At 41.7% G+C, this 16,261-nt stretch overlaps 2 protein-coding genes across 4 annotated transcripts in view; both read right to left on the reverse strand.

The window, feature by feature from the left end:
* SPTAN1 (spectrin alpha, non-erythrocytic 1) overlaps positions 1 to 3,039 on the reverse strand; it is a 51,992-nt gene extending 48,953 nt beyond the window's left edge. The window contains exon 1 of one of the 2 annotated variants that reach the window (XM_075772289.1): positions 2,867 to 3,039. The gene's annotated coding sequence lies outside the window, so the exon portion shown is untranslated. The remainder of the gene's footprint in view (positions 1 to 2,866) is intronic. The other variant, XM_075772288.1, reaches the window with a different exon arrangement.
* Positions 3,040 to 5,022: 1,983 nt separating this feature from the next.
* GLE1 (GLE1 RNA export mediator) lies at positions 5,023 to 16,031 on the reverse strand. Of its 2 annotated transcripts, none has more exons than XM_075772176.1 (16): positions 15,906 to 16,031; positions 15,192 to 15,416; positions 14,043 to 14,168; positions 13,641 to 13,789; positions 13,260 to 13,320; positions 12,734 to 12,988; positions 11,720 to 11,948; positions 11,010 to 11,125; positions 10,742 to 10,811; positions 10,249 to 10,391; positions 9,176 to 9,366; positions 8,597 to 8,726; positions 8,160 to 8,264; positions 7,098 to 7,180; positions 6,861 to 6,924; positions 5,023 to 6,130 (listed from the first exon to the last, which is right to left on the reverse strand). In XM_075772176.1, exons 1-16 carry the CDS (start codon positions 15,999 to 16,001, stop codon positions 6,062 to 6,064), a joined length of 2,112 nt encoding a protein of 703 aa, XP_075628291.1. In that variant the 5' UTR covers positions 16,002 to 16,031; the 3' UTR covers positions 5,023 to 6,061. The 2 variants fall into 2 exon arrangements, 1 of the variants encoding a protein (XP_075628291.1); XR_012838463.1 differs by having other exon boundaries at positions 6,045 to 6,130; positions 6,861 to 6,952.
* Between the last annotated feature and the right edge of the window lie 230 nt (positions 16,032 to 16,261).

Here is a 16,261-nt window from a genome sequence, read left to right on the forward strand (position 1 = left end):
AAACACCAAACAACCTACCATAACCTGAAGGTCAAAACAGAAAGTAAAGGAAGTTATCTGGACTTGGCAAATGACGCTTCTTGCGACAGCATAATCAAGTGTGGTGGCTTAAAGACACAAACTTACTAAGAAGTTTTTCAATATATACCTACAAAACAGTTGACTTTCGACTACCACAGTAAAAAAATGGACAAGCAGTAGTTGCGACAGAAGGGTTTGGGTTTTTTTTTTAGATGGCTAATTACGTAGCTGTTAAATGCATCTAATCCACTGAATTTTTGGCTGAAAATTTCCTTGCCTCCCCTAACCCTACATCTTTCCCAAGGAGTACACCGCAATCCCTGAAGCAGTTCATGGACAACTGCAGTTATGTGCCTTCATGCCTGCTGAAGCTAGTGCATATCTCTCATGGTATTTGCATAGCTTAATGTGTATCAGTTGCAGCAGCAAGAAGGCAGCTTGCCACTCCACTTGATCCATGGTCAGCTATGGGAGCACAATGCCGGACTGCGCTTGGCAATCTCCATCCTCGGCATCTGCAGTCTGCTCCACCCCATTTTTCTGCTGCCTACACTCCAGGGACAAATGGAAAAAACAAACTCCCACACTATACTAACATGCAGTGGAAAAAAGGGAGGAATTCGTATTTCTTCCAATACAGGGGAAGCAATTAATTGTCCCCAAAAAGCAATGTATTTATGAATAAAACAATTACAACCCCATAAATACATTAACTAGACAAGAATAAGACAGCAAAGATACTAAGCTATTTGCATTAAATTACTAAGGTTAGTTATAAATATAATAGTTGTGAAATAGGAACGTTACACCAAGAGGTACCACCCTGTCTCAAGAGATTTAAGACTTCTCCCACCTTTCTGCCACACAGGAGAAAAATGTGTTAACAATACTTAAAAGAGAGTCTTTGACACTCAACATTTTTGTTATTGTTGCTACCTCTTTTGTTATTTAAAAAAAACAAAAAACAAAACAACCACAAATATATTTGCTAACTTCATCAGCTACAGATCTTATAGAAGCATAACATCTAAATCTGATTTTAAAACAAAATTTCTGTTTCAATCCGACCAGTACAGATGTATTTTTATTTTCCCCAACAGAAATGAAAATAAATTACTTCTTGTGAACAACATAATCAGCTGTCTTCGTTCAATATCTTCCACAGCTTAACAATTCTATTAGTCCATTTACAGATCCTGCACATGCTGCAGCAGAAAGCATCCCATTTTCAATCTTTTGTTCATTATTTCCTCTGCACAATTTATAAGCAAGGACAACTGAAGATTTCATGGAAGAACTCACTGCTAGTTGCATTTAAAAGCATAAAAATCACACAGTGGGATTTAATATTTGTTCTGAACAAATCTGAAATCCTGACCAAGGCCTTTCAGTGAATACAGTCATCAGAATCTTCTGGCACTTAGCTGAAAATAAAATGCCAAAAGAAAATAGGGTGGTTTTTTTTTCCAGAAAGATACAGAACCATTTCATACTGAGTTGATTTCTGAGGCTTTTCCCCCCCCCAGTGCGTTCATTCGCCATCTCCAGACAACCACCCTTCAGAACCTATTTAAATATGTATGAAAGACTGCTCAATAGTCACGTACATTTTAGACTGGAACACGTAGCTGTCTTATGACAAAACAGCTACTAAAAACAGTCAACACAGACCTGCTGCAAAAATGCAGCAATAATTGCTTATGCTTTTCCTTAAATATCAGGGCAAATGATTACCCTATTGGTACCTATTTATGACCTGGCAATACAGAATTGTATCATTGTAACCAGATAATGTGGTTAAGGAAAAAAATTGACTGTCATTACTTTGATTTATATTAAATTTTTTTAAAAAGTTAATCAGGGAGGAACAAATCCTGATTCTTTTATGAAGGAAACCATAGTGCTTGACCTATATACCAAAACGACACATATATGAAAGGAACACAGGTTGGGAGGATTTCTTTTAAATGTCTTCCTGCTCGGCTGGACAACTCTGTTGTGGAAGCTATTTGCACCTTCGTCATTTCACAGATACCTAGCTCGTTGCGGAAAGGGTTCTCCAGCCATCACTGAAACACCCAGCCCCTCGATCACTCCCTTTTCTTCTCTTCCCTCACACACTCTTTGCTGCATCTCCTGACCTTGGACCAGACTGGGCTGGTGAGAGCTGAGGGAAGCCATTGCTGTGCCATGAATCCCCTCCGCCGGGCTACCGCAGAGTGCCAGGTTCTCCATCTCCCTCTCCCCCCCCAGAGTTTCTCCTCAGGAGGGGAGGCAGGGTTTTACTGCAAACCTTACCGGACAGGGGCGAAGGGAAAGACGCGAGGCGGGGGCCTCTCAATCTGCCCGCAGGGACGGAGATTCGCTGTCACTGTAATTTGCTCGCCTGTTTATCCCCTCCCCAGGGCGCTGAATGAAATTCCTGCTGCGGGTCGAGGCTGCCCAGGGCAGATCCCGCCGCTCCTTAGCCGCCTGCCCTTTATCCGCGCCGCGCCCAGGGCTGCTCCCCCACCCTTCCCTTCCCTTCCCTCCCCTGACGACCGCGGAGAGACCCCGGGCGCCGCCACGGCCCGATTCTGCGGCCACCCGCGATAAAAAAACCCACGGCAACAGTCTGCGGCCGCCAGGGAGGGCGAGAGCGAGCAGTAGCCACGGGGAGCCCCCGGAGGCAGGGCCGGCCTCAGCGCAGCGGCGGCCTCAGCCTCCCCCACGGCTGAGGGGAACGCGCACCCGTACACCTGTTTCCGCAACGGCGGAAGGCGGAACGGGTGTGGGGGGGAACCTCTATCTACCCGATCAGGGTCAGATAAAGGCGAGCGCGGCGTCCCCCCACCCGCCGCCTCACCGGGTCGGTGCGCAGACCTCCTCCGCCGCTGGCTCCGCACCCTCCGCCACGGACGGCGCACACTGCCTGCGCCCGCCTTTTTATAAGGCAGCCCTTATGAGATGACGTCAGCGCCGCAGAACAGTCTCCCGGCCGACGGAAAGGGCCGAAGAGCTTCGGAAAGAATCGGGCCCCACCCACCCGAGCTCAGCAGGCCAACTGCGGAAGCGGCGCATGCGGGGAGGGCCGGAGCAAGCCGAGGGGTTCCGGCAAGTGCCGAGCTATTCCGGAAAGAGCCGAAAGGCGGGGCAGGGGGCTGGAGGGTGACACCGCTTTGTGCCCCCCTCAGCAGCGAGGGCTCTGAGCCGTTGCCTCACCGCCCTTCACCGCCCAGCCTCGGACACAGGAAAAAAGAAAAAAAAAAATCAGTTAAAATGTGCGTGCAGCATGGTGGGAGTTTGGTTTTCTGCCCCCTGCTCCTCAGCCGGGGGAGAGAAGGCCAAAGCTGCTGCGGCTGCAGAGCACAGAGGAGGGGTGACAGGTTTTACAATTTAAATCAACAGCCCAGACTCAAAGCAGGAGCCTCATTAGGTTTACATTATTAAAAATATGTATAGGTAAGGCTGTCTTTTTGAAGCAGCGTGCAGTGTCACACTGACAAAGAAGCCTGGCAAGGACAGAGCATCAAAAGTCTGCAAACGCTTGTCAAGAGAAATCTATTTTTGAAAAGCCGATGCATAAATTCAAAAGAAAATGAGACTTGAGTATAAACTAGATGTTTAGACACAGCAAAATTGTTCTACTTGTAATCTCTACTTTTTTTTTTTTTTTTTAAGAGGGTTGGTAAGGCAGCAATAACTTTATGGGATCAAAGTGGTGAGTGGGTTTGAGTGATTTTTGAGTTAGTAACACTTTCTTTAATAAAAGTACTTAAATGGAAAAAGCACACTTGCAGTAGCATCGTGTCGCAGCCCGTGGGACTGCCTGGAACTATTGTCTCCAAGGAAGAGGATGACTCATAACAGTTTTAATGCATCTCATCGTGAATGCACAATATTTCCATATCTGAGATGCTCTCTGTTGTCATATTTGATACAAAAATGCATATGAAAATACCATGAATAGATGCACTGTATCTTCAGAACACCAAATGGCTAACATTCAAAACTGCCAAAATGACAAAAACCAGAACAGCAGAATACAAGTCAACCATCAGTTCAAGCAATAGATGTAACCGCAAGCTACACCTAAAAATAAGTATTGATTTATTATGATTCTTTTGAAGTGTACTCATTATTCAACTAGAAATTCTTATTAATATTTTTGAAATAGTATATAAATATCTGGAAGTCCTTACTGAGGCAGAAAAGGATACCATGTTTGTTATTTACAAAAATATACTTACTTTGCCCCCACCCCCCCAAATGATAGAAAACCCTAGTACCTGTCAGCAAAAAAAGCAAGCTATTGGATATACCATCAACTCACTCCTTGTGGTTTTACTATCTTGGCAAAATGAGTTTCCAACATAATTGTAGATATGCAAGATGTAATTAAAACATCTCCACTCAGTATTAAAAAAAACCAAACATTTTCAAGTATCCTAATGAATGATGTATTCCTTCAGTGTTATCTGGTAAAAGGATACTGGAAGGAGATTTCCAGCATCCCAGGGCAATCACCAGTAACACCAGTCTAAAGAATTCCAGTTTACAAAATATATACACCAAATACAAATTTCATTTACTTATCAGTCAATTTTAAAGTCACTGTTAAAGGTTTTAAAGACCTCAATTCTAAAGTGCATGTTACAACCTTTTCTCAGAAATCTCAAGAGCTATATAAAAATCAAATTCAGATTCTCATATGGCCTCAACTTCTCTTTCTACAGCTTCAAATTATGATGCCTCTAGGAATAACAAAAAATGATCTGGTAAAGAGAGTAATAATTTTAACTTGCAACAGTATATTGCAAAAATAATGCACTACCTTCTGTAACTCAGAAGCAAATTTTCTCATCTTAGAGGCCACCAAAATAGCAAGGACAGTGCATCATAAATCAGACTAATCTCCCCTCACTCTGATCTTCCGTACCATCTATCTCCTGTATTCACCAAGGAGTTGTAGATTTTCTTGACCATCCCTCTTCTATAGAAAAAAACCCAAACTGCATCAGCTTCAGATTAAAAAGAAAAAAAATCAGACTTTAATATTAATTTAAACAGATTTCTAGAATGAACTATTCTCAGAATAACCCACCATTGGTACAAAACTATTACAGTACTTGATACATAAAATACTGTAACACTGGTAAGGAAAAAATCCATTTCCACAAAAAGAGCCCTTATAAAATGCACCTTGGGTAACCCAGGCACACCATATCCCCCTCCAATGATGGCAGAATATCAGCAGAAGTGCTAGAATGAATGCACCATTTTGACACTTTTTTTTCCAATAAGAAAATGGATTATTAGCTTCCATCTGTCTGATGGATAACGGACACAGAAATTCTGTAGTTTCAGGAACTCTGTTCTTCCCGCATTAAGTTACTGTGATCTATGCAAACCTTTTAAGACAGCAAGTCTATCTCTATTAAATCAAGAGTACGACCTCTTGGAGCAAAGTTACATTCAATGGAGGTCAGTGTTATCACTGCGACGCCAAATGCCTTTACCAATCTCACCGTAGTTTTAAGATGTTGAGACAAACAAGATGCAAGTATGTCAGCATAATTAAAATTGACTTATAAAAGACAGATGTGATAAATACAAAAATAGAGTTCTAGCAGTAAGTTTCTGAGATTGATTACTCTGTTAAGACTTCATAAAGCTGTGAGGTATTTTCATTTCCATGAACAAAATAGCACTGTGCAAGTTTTCAATCCAAGAGTTTTTATCTCTGAAACCCAGAGGTCATCTGGATACTGTATTTAAAACACCTTCTGCATGTTTAAACATATGAAGGAAAAGTCTTCAATTTTCCATAATTTACTCTATAAAAACCCAAAGCAAAGAATAACTTCCAATTATTCACAACAAATTAAACATGAGTTTGTTCTGCCCAACATAAATCTTGATGAATTAAACATCAACAGGTTGATGGAATATTTTTTCTTCATTCCTCTATATACAAAACATATTTATTTTGCCTTTACATGGAAACAGAAAGCCAGGTCTGAAAGCGCTGACATCCAAGGGGAAAGAAATATAAACTGATTTATGATCTCCAGAAGGAAGACTGCAGAGCACCCTTTGGTAATGGAATTTCCTTCTGCTGTAGACATTTCTAGTGGAGAAAGACAAAGAACAAAGGAAAAAAATTCATATCTTAATTTGCCATCTCTTCTCAGGAATTGTGATGGCTCTTACTGCACACATTCAAAGCATTGCTAATAAAATGTACCAAAATTATTTTTGAAATGATAGCTTCAGTTTGTACTTTCATATTTTAGTATTATAATCTAAGTCAATGTTCATGAATCGATTTAAATTCACAAAACAATTTAAATAATCAAGTATTTTACAGTTCTGCAAGCTTTCTTAAAAAAAAAAAAAAAAGAGATGCAGAATAAAATGCTAAACAAATGCTACAGAGAGCAGTTCCAAGTGTCTGCTTCCTCACGTGCCTAATCAGGACAACAGATAAAAACAAGCAAACCACTGATAAAAAATAGCTGTTACAGAAATGACTCAGCAGAATCCTCCTCAACCTGCACATCATCCCTCACTGCAACCAGTCTCACTGAACTTAATTTATAATCAAAATACATTTTCACTCAGAAAAATTAGATGTGAGGTAAGAAAGAAGCGAGATGTCTGACATCATAACTATCGTTAAGGTAATTCAGTAACTGAAAAGTTATAAAAGATGGGTTACATCATTGTGATGGGACTGGACTATCAGGTATGCTGCAAGCAGCACCAGACTCATTATCAAAATGATGCTTCTATCAAACGAAGGCAACAGCAAAAACAAAACCAAAATACTTGAAAACTGAAAAAAAGAAATGCTTTACCTCCAAGAATTGCTTGAAACGCATTAAAGAGCCCATCTGTCCAGAGCTGGTAATTGCTTCAATTCTGCAGAAATAACAGCATGTTTCCAAATCTACTTAGAAAGTTGGGTTTGATTTACAAGAGGGTGGGGGGGTAAATAGCAGAAATTGGAAAAGATGGACAAGTCATTCAAGAGCAAACATTCATGAAGTAAAAAACTGAGGATTATTTCACATTCCTAACCACAGATATCATACCTTGGGAAATAGTCTTCTCGGATAAGCAACATCATTTTCCAGAACTGAACCTGATACTGTTTCATGAGAGCGTTGCCACACACCTACAATACAGAAATCCACAAAGACCAGGTTCCAGCACTGGGTTTTAGACTAGCATGACAACATCAACAAATCTGTTCAATACCAACCACTTAATATTTTATCCAGGCATTTAAAGATATATACAATAAAACAAGAAAATCCTCTAAATGCCATTACTGCTACCACAATCACCTTTTTTTTTTTTCCTTGTTGACTGTGTGGTGGCTACTGATACCAATTTTACATTATTCTTCCTCTCATTCCAGTCTCCCTCCAAAAATAACAGCCTTCCTAAATAACCATTTGCTTGGGCATACTGTAGTCATTTCCCCACCCTGACTACTGCAGTGGAGATTCATCAGCTTTCCTCATACAGTCAGTTTCCAGGACAAACATTCCTCAGACTTCGCCACTACTAACAGAATCCCCACAGTGTACTTCACTTTCTCATTTCTACTTTTAGAGTTCTTTGGAAGGCATTTGATAAGCACAGAAGCTGCTTGAGTTCATCAGTATCTGTCTCCCCTGACTTCAGCCTTTCATTCTGGCTCTTACTTAGCCTAGCTCCTACATCCTAGGATATAGGATTAATATACATCAGGCTCTGTCCTTTGCAACCTGAAAAAAACATCCTGTTTTATGAAGTAATTGAGCTGGAAACACTACAGGACCTCACTGGATTGTATGAACTGATGACAAGTGTTAGCAGACCTTATTCTTACAGGACTCTGCAACTATTTTTAAAATACCAGGAACCTTAAACGGAACCAAATACAACAACAGAAGTCGCATATATAAAAACTTCAGGTTTTAAATCACACAGCTCCAAAGCTGTATTTGCAAGAACATGGAAATATTCACAATCCTTTCTGAAGGAATAAGGACAAGTTAAAAAACCTGCTGTTAAAATCACAGTGAACCTCGCCTCAGCAATCCCTTCAGAAATTAAGACGTCACCAACTTAGATCCCTTTAACTACCAACAAGCCACATTACTTACCTCCAGAAAATCAAAAAGAAGTGTAGCTGTCACATCTGCCAGAGGCTCCATATTCAACATCTGAGCGAGCCAACGCCATCCATACTTCAGCCCATGAGGATGTGTCTAGAAAGCAACAAAAGAGCTACCCACCGCTTGTTTTACAACTTGCAAAATGCTATTATTAAAACAGGCGGTTTTCTGATTTACTTTCTTTATAAAGTTATTTTACAATAGCCTAACATAAATCTTAATCATTATGAAAATATAAAGAAACTAAGGTCTATATTATAAATAACTTTGCGTTGCTTTGTTGATTATGGTTATGACCATCTCCCTTCAAATATATTATGAGCTGGTTTAAGTTCAGCAGACCTTAACTACAAATCAATTTACAATATACTTAATAGACTCTTGGGATAGTAACAATGTTTAATTATAATGCCAGACACTCATACCCCTTGTTTGTTTCCATAAGGCCACCGGAGTTGAATGATAGCAGCATACAGACGAATCATTCCTGACATCCGTTTAAGAAAATGATCTTGCTCTTCCATCTTAGAATCCTTAACTTGATATCCAAGCATCCTAAGTATGAGAAGACATTCAAGTACAGCAAAACACATTCATGTGAGTCCCTGCGGTTCTCAGCTTACTCGAAGTCAACTGTACGGAGAATAGGGAGACTCCAAAACCACACAAGAATTATTGCAAAGGCTGATCGTAGCCCTCTGGATCGTATTTTAACACTATTTTATACCATGTAGAGTATTTAGATTCTGTACTGGATATCTCAACTTGAATCAAGCTATGGCTATCAACTATTCTTTGAGAAGGAAGAAGCAAAAGAGCACTTCCAAAGCTGAAGGACACAGCATCCTCCAGGGAAAGATGGTCAGGGGAACTGCACACTTGTGAGTGAATTTCCAGAGACTATGCCAGCACATCACAGTGCCTACATGATCAGAGATGGGGAAAAGCAGAGTTCACTCAGAAGAACGCAGGCTCATGCTGAAGAAGTCCAGTAATAAATTTACCTTTGATACTCTTCCATAGAAGTTCCCTCTTTCAGTGCAGGGTAAAATGGCACAGAATAGGGGCACTTTTTGTGCAGATGAGCTAAAAAGAGGTCTCCAACTCGAGGATGTATTTCCCAGATTCCTGAGGCCACCACAGCAATTGGGAAAGCTGCATCACGGTGAGAAGCTACTTCTTCTTCTCCTTGATTCTGGAGGGGGTAAAGGAAAATCAGTACCCACCCCTTCAAGCCATTTCTCAGACAAAAAAAAAAAAAAAAAATCTCTTTTTTGTGTAATTAGCCTCTACTAAAGGATCCTAATGTTTGCATGGCTATGCAGCCAACCACAGAAAAGCTGAAAAAGCCCCAGGTCCTCAGCTGCCACAGAGGATGACAATAAACTTTGGCTCAGGACAGAAAAAAGGGGTTAGCAAATACATGCACAAAGTGCAAGCCTGTACAGATATTTTCACTCCAAACAATCATTTTCAAGTGTTTACAAATCAGTCAAGTTTACTCTGTAGGGTAATCTTTGCATCACTGCAGGGACAAAAGAAAGTTTCAAACAGCCCAAATTTAGCAAATAAATACTAGAAAAAAAACCCACTGCCAACTTCAAAAAGCAACCTAAAACAATGACACTTCATTTCTCGGGAGGTACTAACTGCACAGCAGGGACAGCAGTTTGCCTCTCAGGCCTTAGTTTTTGGTTGTTTTTCCCCAATTCTGCCAAGATGTAAGGTTTTCAGGATATATACATACAGTTTTGTGATAGACCATTAATTAACTATCAACCTGTTTTCCACTAATGCTGTACCTAACTAGTTAAGAATAAGTAACGTGTAAGCCTGGAATTTAAAAAAGTTCTTCCTCCTAGAAAAGATAAAATAGCAGGAAATAATAAAATACGAAATTACAAATCTTTTTTTTTTAATCCAAAAACCACTTTCTCTAATCAACACAAACATTAATACATGCAAGTTAAACACCTAGTGATTTTGTTCTTAGTAGCTGAAGAGAGGACAGAGTCCAAAAGAACTTCTTATAGCACTAGCTACATTCCCCACCCCAATAAAGAGAACATTTCCTCACCACAAATTTCTCCGCAAGTTTGTAATAAACAAAATCCAGCCCCTGTGGATGCTGAGTCACTGATACAGTTCGCCCTCCACTCTGAACAGACTTTCCAGAGAGCAGGTTATTGATCTTGTCAAATATCTCTCTCAGCTGAGAGCCTGCAAATACATAAGGAATGTATGGAGACAGATGATTAGGAAACAGCAGACAAGTCTTAACCAGACCACATCAACTTCACAAAAACTAGACCTACATCCTGAAGCGCAAAGCATCTCCAACTGCATGCTTGCTACATCTGATTAAAGAAACTGAATCATGATGAAGCAATATGCCTCTGAGGGAAGCAAACAAAACATAAGCAAACGCTGTGCTGCAAAGTCTTGGACTGCATGCCTACCACCTTTCTGCTGTGGGGATAATTACATAAACATTGGAGATGATACGTCCTACTAAAATCTTTACAGCAAAAGGCATTTCAGTTGGATTGGGTTCTTAGTGTTCTCCTGACCTGCTATTCTAGAGATCTGGCTCACGGGGATCGTTGCTGCTTTCTGCAAGTCTGTTTTTATCTTCTTAACCTGCAGAACAAACAAACAAACAACTTTAAAAACTTTTACAGACAAGTAAACTACTGTGATAGTTTGGAAAAGCAGACTGTTAATAGAGGCTGCTAAGTTAGAATTTTTCTATTTATAATTTTTTTAAATGAAAGCTGTCCTATTTCCCCTAGAAATTAAGACAATCACTCTTCATCAGTATTAATCATTTGTTCATACCTCATTGTTGTCTTTGCAGTTGCTGATTCCGCTGAAAGAAGCGACGCACTGCTCAGCAGCATCTTGAAGCTGCTGGTACCACTGCATGGTACTTTCTTCTGCCTTAACTTGAAGTCCTGATATTAAAAAAAAAAAAAAAAAAAATAGCAGAAGACTAAGACAGACCCAAAACTCTAAAAAACCTCAAGAAAACTTTTTCAAAAAAATTGCAAGCAACTAACAGCTTGCAAGTGCTTTTTTTCCCAGAATTTAGTTTAGAAAATTATGCTCATAAATGAACTACAAGTTTGGAAGCCGTACAGGAGGAGTCCTGCTTCAGCTTAGTAGGTTATATATGCAGGATATCTGGACTTCACTGACTCTTAAGAAGGAAGCCATCTCAGTGGTCTGTCCTTTTACGTTTTGTCATATCACGCATGACCCATCTACACTCGCAAAAAGGCACGACATTATTCTCTAATATTCCAATATAGGGCATACTGTCTAGGACGACGTTTTGACCCAGCTAATACAATTTATATTGCAACAGTTTCATTTCAGAAGTTTGCTGCCAGCAGTCCTATGCCCTTTTTGCGAGTTGTGCTAAAAGTAAAGGCTGAGAGAAGGTATGTCACTGCAACATAAGATTCCAAAGTATTATTTAGCCTAACAGTAGAAAGTGTGTAAAGAAGGGAAAGATGGGGGGGAATTTTAAAAAAAGCCTAACCAACCTTCCTTCTGCTGCTTTCTCCCTGACTGCTGTGCAGGGGCAGGATTCTGAGCCTTCATTTGCTCTTTTTTCAGTAACTCTTTCTGCTTCTGTCTCTCTTCCTCTTCATCTCTTCTCCTTTTTTCTTCCACAGCTGCGGCGATTTCTTGCTGCATGCTGGTTATCAACCCTCGCATCTCCTGCAGGGCTCGCTCAGTATTTGCCACATCTACTGGAGTAGGGAAACCTCTCTGTCAAGAAACAGAGAATGTAATATAGTATCAATCTTTTGTCCCACTATCTGTAGACCAATGACAAGAGCAAGGAGCCTTTGAAGCACGAGCCTTGAGATAATCTAGGAGCCAACTACGCATTTTATCTTCTTTGGTGAAAATATCTTTTTCTGCCTTATTTGTACCTAATGTCGGTCATAACACTTGTAAATAATCTTAGTCCATGACTAGATCTCACAAGATCTTGGACAACAAAAATTAATAAGACATTTTCACAAGCATAAGGGAACCCCAATGAAAAGCCTAGACACGTTCCTCTGCAGAAAGCCAGCTGTGACAACCTGGAACAGAGAATTAGCCTTATTATAGCGTTTTGGTTTTCAATGTTTGTATCCCACCTTTACATAGAGAAAAAAGTGTCAAGGAAACTTAGTTACTGCAAAAATGCATATGAGTATAGGACAATCATAATGTGTTCAGTATTTAACAGTTTATGAACCACTCCATTTTCACGGTTGTCTCAAAAAGGAGTTTTATAGCATCAAGAGTTTATGGTCTTTCAATGTTCAATCTTTCTCCTGTAGAAATCCTCATGCATTTTTATAAGCCATTTTCAAGAAAACAGCTAAAGTGCTGTAGAAGAGAATTCTCCTTTTAAAATTAGATGCTTTATAGGACGAACATCTAAACATTTCTGTGACCTTTATTTAAACGGCCTTATACCAAGCTGCCTTTGAAGACAACTACAGGAAGCTTTGTGAAGAAGTGACAACCAAAGTTAAGCACAGCTCCAGAGCCTCTACCTCGCTTGTGGTGCGGATGAGTCCTGACACCAGCCCACAGATCTGGTTGCCACGATTACTGTATGCAGAAAGATCGATTCTTGGCAAGTCTTTGTGTCTATAATTGGGATCAATCTGCTGGTTAAGCTGTAGCACTTCCTCCTGGATGGAATAAAGGCGACGCAATCTTTCCTGGCCCTCTTCCTTACGCAAACGCTCCAGCTCTTCCTGACGCTGCCTCTGCTGCTCTGCTTCACGCAGTTTTAGGTTTAATACCTGGGGAGAAAGAGACAAAATACTAAAATAACTCAAGCTCTACAGGTCCTTCCTGGTCTGATGACTCTAGTTTTACATCTCCTTCTTGCTCCTAAAAGGCACGTGCCTTTACTGCATTTCCACAACAATGCAGGGGGTGTCTGGGACAGCACCAGAAAATACATTCCCACTCCAGGGGTGCCATGTAAATACAAATAAATCAGTTGGTCTTTCCAGTTCTGACCAAGTAGTCATGGTCTTTTATTAAAGAAAACTCTTACAAGTCTCAGACCTTTGCTCTGTGTCGGTGTTCTTCCTTCAGCTTCTCTTGCTGTCCCTGAGCCTCCTTTGAGCTACAATACACAGAAAGACAGAAAAACTGTATTCAAGACATACCCAAGACAAAATACAAACACACAGCACCTAACTTTTAAAATAAGCCAAGAACTTTAACTGTCACAAATATAGTCTTTTTCTAACCATTGAAACCTCAAGAATAGCCACAGATCTACTTTGAAAGACAAACAATAAGAGGATAGTTAGTGTAAGAAAAGCAGCAGGTGAGATTTTTCAGGCACAAGCAACTAGCTTAGAATTGTCAGGCACAAGAACTAATCCTCACTTTGATTAAATGCTATATTTTAAGGATACCAAAAATCAGAGTTAATCTCACCTCTTCTCCATTACTTCTTGCAAATCTTGGAATTCCTGATGCTGCTTTAGCTCCTTCAGTTCATCAAAGCGTTTCAGTTGTTCACTTGCCAGGTCGTACACTGCCCTCACCATCTGCTCTTGCTGCTCCTGCCGTTGCCTTAGCCCCTCCTGTAGATTGCAGAGGTGCCAGAGGCACCACAATGTAGTAACCACCAGAATTTGGACAGAAGAAAACACAAATTAAATTGCCCAAAGTGGGCCAACACATGGGTCTACTTGTGGTTATCCTAAACCTTACTCTCTAAGGTTTAGGATAACTTACTGTCCTGTTACTTTTACCAGAGCATTATTACATCTGGCTTTGTAGCTCTCCTGTGATTCACATACACTCTCAAGGGTTTTTGTTGTTGGTTTTTTTTACCTTTCCTTTCAACCTGTACATCTCTTCATACATCCGAATGCAGCCTTCAACTTCTGTAACTTTAGATGGCAGAACTGCCAGAAAGGCTTCTTGATCCACTTCCAGAAGACCAAGATCTTCATTTCCCTGCGTGGTCAGCACATAAGCAAAATCAGTGACTGAGTATAGTATCAGCAACTCCTGGAGAAAACCAGGTAAATCAAGTCTCCTAAACTGCATATTATTTGTAGAGAACCCGACAAAGGACTTGATCAATGCGCATTTTAGAGTAGTTATATACCCCAGTAGTGCAGCCTCACCATTCTGAGTACCCTCCAGCACCTATATGAGGTGGGGATAAGGACTCTTCCTCAACTGAGACCAGAGATACCAAGAACCAGTAGGACATTCACAAAGGCTAACTGTCACCTAGAAAAGCTAGGCAGACTCCCCATGTTCTCTTAACATTCAGTGAGGATGTTACACCAGAAGAAGTCAAGGCAGGTTTATACTTTGAATCATTCTTCAGGAGGAGTTTCAGACTCTCTCTTAGAACTTTTATCAGATCTTGCTGCTTCATTAAAATGTTTTCCTCACAATATATTTCTTAAGTATAAATGGGGCCAAGATGATGCAAAACTTTGCTACTCAGTGTCATTGTTACAGGGTGAAGTCATCATTTAACGCATAGCAATGGACACTTGTTTTCTCTTCAGGTGCTTCATCAATTTCATCGCCTCCACAACTCAACTGCTCATTGCCCAGCTTCCTACCCTTCTGCCTTGTAAAAGACAGCCATAACACATCTAAGTCAACCAAAGAGAACCCAAGGGGATTACTCACGGACTCTTACAACAGGCCTGATCCTACTCTGTGATCTTATCCCCCCAAATGGATGAATCCCATGCTACTAATCCCTATACTGATACAGCTCCTCCATTATGGTGAAGAAAAGAGTTTACTTTTAGCCTACTATGAAAAATTATTCTACGAAAATCTTGTTAATACCATTTTCATCATCACCTGTTTATCTTACAAAAAGCTGAAGCCAAGCGCGTTTTCCCCCACCAATTAACAGAGCACAAACCAAACATTATCAGACAATTTACGGCAGTAAGTTAGCATGGTTTTGCTCACAGCTGCTCACGTATGGATTATAATCAGAGCTACCTTTGTTTCACTTGGGCCTGCAGATGAAAGTGGTGAAGAACCCTGGTGGCTAGCAGATGTGATCTTCTCCAGAGAAGATGACCAGTGTGTGAGGGGAGTGGACTCTTTAGGCGTTGAACTTCTGGAGGGTGCGACTTCTGGGGCTGATTGCCCAATCACTCTGTCTAGGACCCAGCCAGAATACGGGGACAGCACAAGAGGAGACATGCATCCTTCCAAGATATCCTAGAGAGAAAACAGTTTCTGTGAAGGTGAAATATATCAAGAAAACAATAAAACATTACCACACATTCAAAATATTTGCACAGACCAGCAGGCGCTTTATAACTGCAGCTTGGTACCCCATTTACCCATTTCTTCTACTGCCTTTTCAACACTTTTTCCAGGCTCCCCCACTCCTGTAGGACAGCAGGCCCGCCACACTTGAACTTTCTGCTGTAACGCCTCCTCCCTAAACCCTGCACTGCTGAGCCAGGACCCGACTGCTGCAGGGGGAGCACTGGGGCCCAGCCGCTGACACGAGAGCGATTTATATACTTCAAGCCCCAGGGACTACTAACGAGGCAAGGAGCGGATGTATCACGGCTGGGCCAGCGCTCGGAGGGACGAGTCACGCATCCCCCCCCCCCTCACGACACACAGAACCTCTGCGAGCAAAGCGGGAGCCGCCACGGCCCGGGGGCTCCCAGGCGCCCGCCGGGAGCGAGCCCTCACCTCATCCTGGAGCCAGTGGCGGCAGTAGCTCAGCTTGCCCTTGCTGGAGTTGCGCAGAGCCGCCAGAGTCTCCCAGCGGAGCTGCCGCGGCTGCATGGCGACGCGTTCCGCCGCGCCCGGTAACGGACTAACCTCACCCTCACCCCGCCCCTTCCGCTTCCGGGGCGCCGCCGGCCGCTTCCCGCCGTGAGTGGAGTGGGCAATGAGGGCGGCGGCTGCCCCCTAGCGGGAAGGCGGGGCCCTGCCCCTCGCCGCCAAGAACGAGGTCCCGGGTTCGAGTCCCGCCTGCGGCAGGGACCGGGGCAAGGCCGCGACACGGCGGCAGCTTCGCCGCTTTTCCCCCGATTTTGCGTATT

Source organism: Balearica regulorum, chromosome 20, assembly GCF_011004875.1.
Source record: "Balearica regulorum gibbericeps isolate bBalReg1 chromosome 20, bBalReg1.pri, whole genome shotgun sequence".
Classification (NCBI taxonomy): Eukaryota; Metazoa; Chordata; class Aves; order Gruiformes; family Gruidae; genus Balearica; species Balearica regulorum.